We start from the raw sequence: 11589 nt of genomic DNA, 5'->3' as shown, positions 1-11589 counted from the left end.
ATGATATACGTCTGGCAAACTGAAGGCTAGTGACAAGTTTACAACCATTTTGCTGGTTTTCCCAGTTTCAGAAGAAACATACTGAGGGGGTTAAGCTTTCCTAAATCTCCATTATCCCACGAGACTGTTACAATATTTACTCTAAACATAGTAGACGATTGTCTGGAATAGACTAAAGAAACTAAATGTGGAAATACATTTACATACAATAGAATAGATGAACCTATTATCTCTTTGAATTTTAAAATGGATTCATTTTTCCTTTAGGTGGTTTTGATAGTCAAACAATGTTAAAACTATTGGCGTTTACATGATAAAACTAACTTTAGCCTTTGGAAAAAATGTGTTTCTTTCTACTTACTGAGATACAATAGCAGAAACGTTGAAAGCCAGAGGCTGCCAAGTGAACCGAGGTTTACAATGTATTGCAAAGTGAGGAGCAGCCAACACTCCTCTAGGGCTCTGCTAGAATTCCAAGTCTTTACACCGAGTCTCCTCCAGGGGTAAAGTGTTTACAACCAAGTCTCAGACTAAAATGATCAGTGAACCTGGGATGGGAGAGGAGATAACAGGCACCCTAATAAGGTCTTTCATAGGTCAGCTATTGCAGCACAGCTTTAAAAAAAGATATTAAATCTAAGGAGATAAATAGGAGCAATGCGCAGTGTGGAGGGAAAAAGCCAGGTACAAACAACAGGGAAAATATGAGTGGATTTGTGCTGGGGACCCTGGAACCTGAGGGCAAAAGAGGGGAGAGACAGAATAAAGGAATTCCAGAAAGAGGAAGGGGACGATGCTCGCTATTTACAGCTTTTCTTGGTTCATTCTTGGTTGCATCAAGCTCCTCAGAGCCCCGGTGACATCTTTGTTGCGGAGACTGTACACGAGGGGGTTGAGCACAGGAGTGAAGATGGTGTAAAAGGCGGACATCGTCATGTCCTGCTCAGCTGTGTGGTAGGAACTCGGGAGCACGTAGGTGTAGGAGGAGGCACCAAAGAAGAGCAGCACCGTGATCATGTGGGAGGAGCAGGTGGCCAAGGCCTTCCTGCGGCCGGTGGCAGAATTCCTCCTGTGGATGAGGTGCAGGATGAGGGTGTATGAGCTGGAGATGATCGTGATGGGGGCGAGAAGCATGAGGATGCAGCACAGGTACATGAGTGTCTTATAGAGGGAGACGTCAGAGCAGGAGAGCTTCAGCAGGGCAGGAGTCTCACAGAAGAAACTCAGGAGTTTCCTCGACTGGCCAAAGGGGAAGCTCATGGTAATGGGGGTGAGCAACAAACCATCAACCATTCCCAAACCCCAGCAGGCTGACACCAGGAGCTGGCACACCTTCTGGTTCATCAGCAGAGGGTAATGGAGGGGTCTGCAAACAGCAGCATAGCGGTCATAGGCCATGGCAGCCAGGAGGAAAACCTCAGCTCCAGCCAGGGTCAGGTAGAAGATCATCTGGGTCCCACAGCCTGCCGGGGAAATGGTGTGATCTCCAGTGACCTGGCCCACAAGCATCTTGGGCACAGTCACGCATATGTACATGAGATCCATGAGAGCGAGCTGGCTGATGAAGAAGTACATGGGGGTGTGGAGGCGGGGCTCTGAGTGGATGAGGAGGATGAGGAGGGCATTCCCAGTGAGGGCCATCAAGAAAAGAATGAAGGTCAAAGTGTAGAGGAGGGCAGCATGCTTGCTTTCAGCAAAGAGTCCCGTGAGAATGAAATCGGTGCTTGCAGTTTGATTCTGAGAAGTTGGATTCCCTGAGCACATGACTGGCTCACAGTTTCCACTTGAGGGAAAAAAAGAGTCATTAGTTTTGAATCTTTCCTATGTACATGACTTTCCTAACCTTTCTCTGGTAAGACATGCGCTTTGAGTTATTTTTCTAAAACTTGAGTTAAACTGATGTAAAATCCTAAGTTCAAATCTTAGAGAGATCAAGCCGCATGTTGGCCACAAGCTAAAATGAAATACGAAACAGATGTAGGGAGGTGACTCTTCATGAGCCAAGTCAAGAGTGAAGACATGTGCACTCTTTATGTCTTATTTATTTCCCCCCAGAATTAATACACATACACTGGCCTTGTGGGACGGCTCGAGACCTAAGTAGGGAATGCACATTAGGTCTGTCACACAGTGTTAGTGTTGGGTTGAGCTTTTCACGAACTTTTGGATACAGTAGCTCATCCAGGACTCAGTGATGGAAATCACAGCTGATGTTAATGTTGTTAATGGTACAAATATCATAACTGATACCATGAAATAAGCTGAAACTTTGAAATCTCCTTAAATTTCTCTACCATGATACATCTCCATTAAAGTCCACTTTCCTCATGAAAACTTTTCAGCTTACTCTGCTGTTCCTCACAAGATTGAGTTCCAGAGGCAGCGCTGCCTGGGGCAGAGGAGTGGAGGGAGAGTCCCGCCTGCCTGCGGAGAGTAGCTCGGGGTGCAGAACTAGTGCGGAGCAGGAGAGCAGCAGGAGGGACAGTGAGCCCTCTCCCAGCCCCCAGTGACATCTAAGGCATTTAATTTATTAACTGTCATGCAGAGAAATATTTTTACAAGAAATCACAGCAGTAAACGGGGCAGATGCCCTAAATATCAAGTATTTAGTTGAAATATAAAAATATTTATTTTCATTTTGTTGATACCATTTATCCCCCAAAATCATGCCTAAAATGTCCAAAATTCCGTGCGTAGTGATTGAAAAATGAAGTTAAAGACAGCACATGGGGCAGTTGTGTCGAATCTTTCATAAAACCGCAGCCCTGCAACCAAGCCTAGGGTCCTCTTGTCCTGCATCTCCTTTGCATAATAGACTAAACCGCCACCCCTCCCATCAATTCAGAGCTTTGCTCAGTAACTGCTTTGTCTGAATATTTCTGTGTCTCATTTTCCAGTTGAATTGTTTCAATCACGCTTGACACAATTGTCTCAAAGCTAAGAAGCCCAGTAACTTCTAGACTAATGAAGAGTCAAGGAGACCCATGACTGAGGCCTGGTCATCCTCAGGGTTGCTGTACTGCAGGTTAGAGAAATAATGCTGAGGAAAATACTAATAGTGACTGAGGCACGTGAAAATGCAAAGTGAAATATAATGCACTATTCCTAGGGCCGAAAAAGAAAAAACAAACCTGGGACTTCAGGAAACCTAAAGTCAGAATTAGGAAGATACAGCAACAAGAGTCAGGTATCTTTGTTCCTTACTTACCCCGTTTATAAAGCACTGAAGAGATGGGTTACTGACACACCTTTCAACAAAGAGAAACACGGCACATACAGCACAAACCTTTTGCTCCACCTGTTCTGCTCCATCAGAGAATAAATCGAAGCCACGCCAGCTCAGTGAAGCTGCTTTCACCATGCTAAGGCCAAAGCAAGGGCTTTAAATTCAGAATGCAAAATGAGAAAATTACATCAGTTTCTTCACTTTAGGGAATTGAGGTGAGTGTTTATTGCTTAATCATTTGCATTTTTTTTTTCCTGCTTATTCATCTTCCCTGTACTTGGCATTGTCTCTTCCCTGGAGCTTCTACTTTCTTTAAGACCGTCTCAGAATCCACCATTTTGGTATTTTTGTTTTGTTATTTTTGATTGATAGATTCTAACTTTCCACTCGCGGTCCCTGTGGGAATTAAACATATTTTCCATTTATGCGGTGGGTCTATCCAAAAGCAAATCCGTCTTTTTCATGACATTGTACATTTTTTAAACTTCATTTTTCTAGTTTAAAATTCTATTTTCATATCAGACATTTAAAATCAGCTCTTTGTAAAAGCAAATCTGAATTTCACAAAGGGAGGATCATGCAAAACCAGTGTCAGAAGTCTGTAAACTAAATATAAAATCCTAAGTCCCTTAATCAACTGAACAGACCCCTCTAGGCCAATAGGACCTCAGGAAACCTGAAAAGCTTAATTCCAGGACATAACAAGGGAGACACACTTCATTATACCCCCCTCTTTTGGAGTTTAGGCACAACTGACCAGCATTAACATTGAAAGAGAGATCCTAAGACTGACAAAACAGACTCTTAGTGGCAACAAGATACCAAATTCCAACCTGACTCTGCTATAGCATCACATGACAGATAGCAGACCCTGAGGGAAATCAAAATATTCCACCCCAAAGTATGTCTTTGACAGATTTTGAAATGGCCCTGCAAAGCCATCTTTTGTGGGGAAAATTTGCATCTATAGAGACTCTATTAACACAGCTGGGGCTTTCCCAGATTTAGGAGAAAATATTTGAGTCTGACAACCTTCGAGGTTCTAAAAAACCATTGTCCATTGATTATATTTGCTTCTAATTAATTGTGTAATCTTAGTGAAGACACTGAAAGCTCCGAGTGTCACTTTGTCAGAATCAAATCAAAGGAGGAGTATTATGTACTTGCTATGCTTCTGTGCATCTTAACATCTGTGAATCTGATGACCGAATGTGATCTAAGATTTCTCCATGACAGGGTGATATCCTTAAAAGCTCAGAGACTTCCCTTGAAATATTAGTCTAATCGAATTTACATTATATAACTTGGCAATGAAAAAGAACGGGAAAGGGAGCCACTTTTCTCAGTGCCTACAACGTTCCAACGCTGTGCTTAGTCCTTCTCAGTATGTCAAATGTACAAGTACCGAGTAGTGTATTCATTCCTGTGTACAGTCACCCCAGTGTACAGTCATCCCTCAGTATCTGTCCTTAGTATCTGGGATATCCTGAAATACCAAAATCCGTGATGCTAAAGCCCCTAATATAAAATGGAAGAGTATTTCTATACAACCTACACAAATCTTCCCATTATGCTTGAAATCATGTCTAGATTACTCGTAACAACTAATGCAATATGAACACTATGTAAATAGTTGTTATATTTTTTAGGAAATAATGACAAGAAAAAGTTCTGGAGGATGGAGGATGGAGCAAGAGGGCAGAATAGAAGGTTCCATGGATCATCCCCCTGCAAGAACATCAATTTAAAAACTACACAAAAATCACCTTTACAAGAATCAAAAATCAGGTGAGCACTCACAGTACATGGAATTAAATTCATATTTCTGAATGAGGGCCGGAAGAAGTCAGAAAAACAGTACTGCATCACTGACACTACCACTCCTTCATCCCCCAGCAGTGGTGGTGTGGTATGGAGAGCTTCTCTGTGCACTGGGGAGAGGCAGAGCCAGCAATTTTAAGACATTGAACTCAGTGATGCCCTTGTTATAGCAGAAAGAAAACCCAGACCAAATGCAGCTGACACACACCATGGAGCGAGCATTTAAACCAGCCATTGCTAGAGGGGAATTGCCAATCCCAGTGTTTGGAACTTACTTGAGCTACCCAAGCCTCACCATGAAGGGCTAAAGTGCTCCGGAGCCACAGACAAACCTGAAGGGGAGTCTAGGCCACAAGAGTTGCAAGTCCTAGTGCTGAACTGGGCCCAGAGCCAGTGGACTGGGGGGTCACCTGACTTGTTAAAACACAAGCCAGGGCAGGTAACCTCATCCCCTAACCTCAGGCTCCACAGCCTGTGACTCCAAAGGAGGCCTCTTTCTTCTGCTTGAGGAGAGGAGAGGGAAGTGTGAGGAGGACTTTGTCTTGCATCTTGGATTCCAGCTCAGCCACATCAGGTTGGATACCAGCCAGAGTCATGAGATCCCCTTTCCAGGTCCTAAATTTCCAGACACACACTGGGTCAGAAGGAAATCTGCTGCCTTAAAGGGAGGGACTCAGTCCTGACAGTATTCATCACCTCCCAACTGAAGAGCTCTCAGGCTCTAGATAACCAGTAGTGACACCCAGGTACTACATCAAGGGCCTTGGGTGAGACTGAGACATGCTGGCTTCAGGTGAGACTCAGCATATTACCAGATATGGTGGCTATGGAGCAAGACTCCTTCTGCTTGAGAAAAGTGGACAGAAAATTAAAGGAAATTAAAGGAGACTTTGTCTTGCACTTTAGAGCAACTATTGTTACCATTGTTACTCAAAATATTATTGGAAGTCCTAGCTAGAGCATCAAACAAGAGAAACAAATATAAATAAATATATACATCTATGCATGTGTGTGTATATAGATATATATGTACACATATATATATATATGTATATACACACACATATATATGGCATCAAACTTGAAAGGTGAGTAAAATTATCTTTGTTCACAGATGATAGGACCTTATACTTTTAAAAACCTAAAGTCTCCCCAAAAACCTATTAGAACTAATAAATTCAGGAAAGTTGCAGGATACAAAATCAACATACAAAAGGCAGATTTCTAGATGTCAATAGCAAATAGATTAAAACAGAAATTGAAAAAGTAATCGCATTTAGCACAGCCACAAAATTAAACAGGAATTAACCAAAGAAGTGCAAGAGTTCTATAATGATAACTATAAAACATTAATAATTGAAGAGGACACTAAAAAATGAAAAGATATTCCAGGTTCATGAACCAAAAGAATCAATATTGTTAAAATATCCATAGTACTCAAAGCAATCTATAGATTCAACGTTATCCTTATGAAAATACCAATGACATTTCTTACAGATCTAGAAGACACTATCCTAACATTTGTATGAAAGCACAAAACACCCAGAATAGCCAAAATTATTCTAAGCAAAACCACCAACCAACCAACCCACCAAAACTGGAGGAATCCCATTGCTTGACTTCAAATTATACTACAGAGCTACCATAACCAAAACAGCATGGGTTTGGCATGAAAACAGATACATACACCAATGACATAGAGAACTCAAAGAAATCCACACACCTACAAGTGAACTCATTTTCTACAAAGTTGCAAGGAACAGACACTGAGGAAAAGATTGACTCTTCAATAAGCAGCACTGGGAAAAGTGGGTATCTATATGAAGAAAAATGAAACTAGTCCCATCTTCTCACCATATACAAAGATAAAGTCAAAATGGACTAAAGACTTTAAGACCTCAAACTCTGAAACTACCACAAGAAAACATTGGAGAAAATCTGCAGGATATTTGTCTGGGCAAGTATTTCTTGAGTAATACTCCATAACACAGGCAACCCAAGCAAACATGGACAAATGGGGGCACATTATATTAGAAAGCTTCTGCACAGTGAAGGAAATAATCAACAGAGACAACCCACAGAATGGAAGAAAACGTTTGCAAACTACCCACCTCACAAGGAATTAATAACCACAATACATAAGAAGCTCAAACAAATCTACAGGAAAAAATCTAATAATCTGATTTAAATATTGGTAAAAGATTGAATAGACATTTCTCAAAAGAAGACAGACAAAAGTCAAAAATAGGCACATAAAAAGGTGCTCAACATTGATCTGAGAAATGCAGATCAAAGCTACAATGAGATATCACCCAATTAAAACGGCTCTTATACAAAAGATAAGCAATAACAAATGCTGGTGAGGACATGGAGAAGAGGGAACCCTCATAAACTCTTTGTGGGAATGTAAAGTTGCATTTAAAGTTGTATTTAAAGGTACAACAGAGACCAGTTTGGAGGTTCTTCAAAATCAAAAAACTAAGAATAGAGCTAACATATTATCCAGCAATCCCACTGCTGGGTATATACCCAAAAGAAAAGAAATATACTGAAGAGATACCTACACACCCATGCTTGTTGCAGCTCCGTTCACAATAGCTACAATTTGGAGGCAACCTATGTGTCCAACAGATGAATGAGTAAAGAAAATGTGGTACTTACACATGATGAAGTACTGTACAGTCACAAAGCGTAATGAGATCCTGTCATTTGCAACAACATAGATGGAATTGGAGGTCATTATGCTAAGTGAAATAAGCCAGGCACAGAAAAACAAACATTGCATGTTCTCAGTTATTTGTGGCACCTAAAAATCAAAACAATTGGACTCATGGAGATATAAATTAGAAATATGCTTAGCAGATACTGGGAAGGTCACTGGGGGGATGAAAGGGTAGGTGGGGATGGTTAATGGATACAACACAGTTGTTAGAACGAATAAGTACTAGCATAATAGAGTGACATCAATAACAATTGTACGTTTAAAAATAATTAAACATGGTATAATAAAACTGTAACACAAAAGATAAATGCTTGAGAGGATACTCCATTTTCCATCATGCATTATGCATTGCATTCCCGTGTCAAAACATCTCATGTACCCCATAAATGTATAGACCTACTACATAACAACAAAAAAATAAAATTTTTAGAAAAGTCTGTACCAATGTGACCATCATAAGCCTAATTATATTTTCAATCCATCATTGGTTAAGTCCATGATTGGTTGAATCCTCAGATGCAGAACCCAACACATAAGCCCAACTGTGGAAGCAGATACAGACACCAGGAAACAGAATGAGCATCTTCTCTCCTTGGCTGGTAACCACCCTGTCTTCCAACATTGCTTCTTCCAGTATCTCCGAGTATCTTTAAACCACACACTTTCATATTCCTTCATGACTTCTCGTATCCTGCTTCCTTGCTGTGAATTTACCAAATGCATTTCTGTATAAACTCTACCAGTCATAAATGCTCAGATAATATGACAATTTCTGTATGAAGGCTTGCTCTACTCTTAATCAGTGAGAACTCTCACACCTGACACATCACAATCCTTTTATACTCTTCACACAAGCCTCAACTCACTTATTCTTGTATTTTATTTCTAAGTTTCAATGAAAATTCCACATGAATAATATGTATATGTATAATTAAAAATTACTTTAATGGGCTATCTAAATGCTGCATAGGTATGAAAGTTAAAAAAACTAAGTGTTTAAAAATCACAGGTGGAGGGTTAATACGTAAAATTGCAAACTTCTCTCTAGATACATTTTAGGTACTGTTATGAAATTCTTAATGAGCTGTACACTTATGATTTTTTATGGATATACTTCAATGGTTGTATAAACTTCATGTACAGCCACAGATATAAACATATTCAAGAACATAAAATGACAAAATGGTCAACAAATTTATCCATCATCTTAGGTCCTTGAGGGACTTTTGATGTGTGGACCCTAAGTACCATCTGACAGATTTACAGTGTGAACATCACATAAACAATGTTTTTGTGCAGCTTGAGATGTTACTATGGCATTACCTTGTCCATTCCAATCCATAATTATATTTAAAGTTGCAACAGTGCTCCCTATTTTATGTTCATAACATATCATCTGGCATGACCATGTCATACATTTTACCTATTCACTGTTTGGGGCTTTGTTATCGCACGAGGAGTCCAAAATATATTTATTTTCTTCTCTATTGTTTTCTACAATTAGCACTGTGCCTGGCATATGTTACTTTTGCACCAACCTAACAGTAAAAATTGATTATTTGTTAAATAAAGGAAGAAGGGAAAATGGTTAGAAAGATTAGTGCAACTCTTTTAGAGATGAATTTAGTAATATCTCATAACATTGAAGATGTTCTTTCTTCACTACCTAAGACTTCCAAGGAGATTATACAAGGATAGACACTCTGGTACTTTATAAAGCATGAAAAAAGTGGTAAACCTAAGTATTCATATAAAGAAAATGCACATATGATCAATATTAATACCAATTTGTGAACATTTCAATAAGTTGAAGAAAAATATATGTTGTAGAATGATCAGTGTGCTACCATTTAAATATATCCTGCTAAAATATTACATTTGGACACATATCTGCAATAAAAATATTAAAAATTGATAGGGAAGTTACACACCTACTGTCTAAAAAATTGGTCTGAGGAGATTAAGACAGGGAATTCAAGAGCACAGATAAGACTTTGATGTATCTGTAAAATAGATACCCTGTTTTTGAGTTAGGATCTTGCTCTGTCACCCAGGCTGGAGTGCAGTGGTGCAATCATGGCTCACTGCAGCTTCAATCTCCCAGATTCAAGTGATCCTCTCACCTCAGCCTCCTGAGTACCTAGGATTACAGACACATGCCACTATGCCTCCCTAATTGTTTAAATTTAATTTTTGTAAGAATGAGGTCTCACTATGTCACCCAGGCTGGTCTCAAACACCTAGCCTCAAACAATCCTCCCACCTCAGCCTTCCAAAGTGTTGGGATTATAGGCATAAGCCACTGCTCCTGGATGATGTACCTATATAATATATGTGTGTGTATATATATATGTGTGTGTGCATATATATCTATAGATATATAGATAGATAGATAGATAGATAAAATTTCAATCGGTTTTTGGGGAACAGGTGGTGTTTGGTTACATTAATAAGTTGTTTAGTGGCAATTTCTGAGAATTTGGTGCACTCATCACCCAAGTAGTGTACACTACTCAATGCGTATTCTTTTATCCCTCACCTGCTCCCACCCTTTCCCCCAAGTCCACAAAAGTCTATTGTATCATTCTTATCCCTTTGCATCCTCATAGCTTAGCTCCCACTTATGAGTGAGAACATACAAATGTTTGGTTTTTCATTCCTGAGTTGCTTCACTTAGAATAATGGTCTCTAATTCCATCCAGTTTGCTGCAAATGCCATTATTTCATCCTTTCCATGGCTAAGTAGTATATATATATATATATATATATTTTTTATCCACTCATTGATTGATGATCATTTGGGCTGCTTCCATATTTTTGCAAATGTGAAGTGTGGTGCTGTAAACATGTACGTGCAAGTATCTTTTTCGTATAATGACTTATTTTCCTCTGGGTAGATACCCAGTAGTGGGATTGCTGGATCAAATGGTAGATCTACTTTTAGATCTTTAAGGAATCTCCACACTGTTTTTCCATAGTGGTTGTACGAGTTTACATTTGCACCAACAGTGTAAGTGTTCCCTTTTCAGCACATCCACACCAATGTCTAGTTTTTAAAAAAATTTTTTATTATGGCCATTCTTGCAGGAGATGGCATTGCATTGTGGTTTTGAATTTCGTTTCCCTGATAATTAGTGATGTTGAGCATTGTTTTCATGTTGGTGGCCATTTGTATATTTTATCTTGAGAATTGTCTGTTTGTGTCCTTAGCCCACTTTTTGATGGGATTGTTTTGTTCTTGCTGATTTGAGGTTCTTGTAGATTCTGGATATCAGTCCTTCGTTGGATGTATAGACTGAAGATTTTCTCCCACTCCATGGGTCGTCTGTCTACTCTGATGATGTCTTTTGCTATGTAGAAGCTTTTTAGTTTAATTAAGTCCCATTTATTATTTTTTGTTGTTGCATTTGCTTTTGGGTTCTTGGTCATGAAATCTTTGCCTAAGACAGTGTCTACAAGATCGCATTTTCTCACATTATCTTCCAGAATTTTAATAATTTTAGGTCTTAGGTTTAAGTCTTTGATCCATCTTGAGTTGCTTTTTCTATAAGGTTAGAGATGAAGTTCCAGTTTCATCCTTCTACATGTGGCTTGCCAATTTTCTCAGCACCATTTGTTGAAGAGTGTGTCATTTCCCCACCTTTATGTTTTTGTTTGCTTTGTTGAAGATCAGTTGGCTGTAGTATTTCGTTTTATTTCTGGGTTCTCTATTCTGTTCCATTGGTCTATAGACTGATATTTATGACAGTACCAAGCTATTTTGGTGACTATGGTGTTATAATACAGTTTGAAGTCTAGTAATGTGATGCTTCTGGTTTCA

The 11589-nt window shown here is 39.4% G+C and overlaps 1 protein-coding gene across 1 annotated transcript; it reads right to left on the bottom strand.

Annotated features, from left to right (window-relative positions):
- Positions 1-739: 739 nt before the first annotated feature.
- On the bottom strand, positions 740-1784 carry LOC105537470 (olfactory receptor 2T3). The gene has a single exon (XM_011977074.1). The coding sequence runs from the start codon at positions 1762-1764 to the stop codon at positions 805-807; it is 960 nt and encodes a 319-aa protein (XP_011832464.1). The 5' UTR covers positions 1765-1784; the 3' UTR covers positions 740-804.
- Positions 1785-11589: the final 9805 nt, after the last annotated feature.

Source organism: Mandrillus leucophaeus, unplaced genomic scaffold (genome assembly GCF_000951045.1).
Source record: "Mandrillus leucophaeus isolate KB7577 unplaced genomic scaffold, Mleu.le_1.0 Scaffold1729, whole genome shotgun sequence".
NCBI classification, from domain to species: Eukaryota; Metazoa; Chordata; class Mammalia; order Primates; family Cercopithecidae; genus Mandrillus; species Mandrillus leucophaeus.
This window is presented reverse-complemented; position numbering and strand designations above follow the sequence as displayed.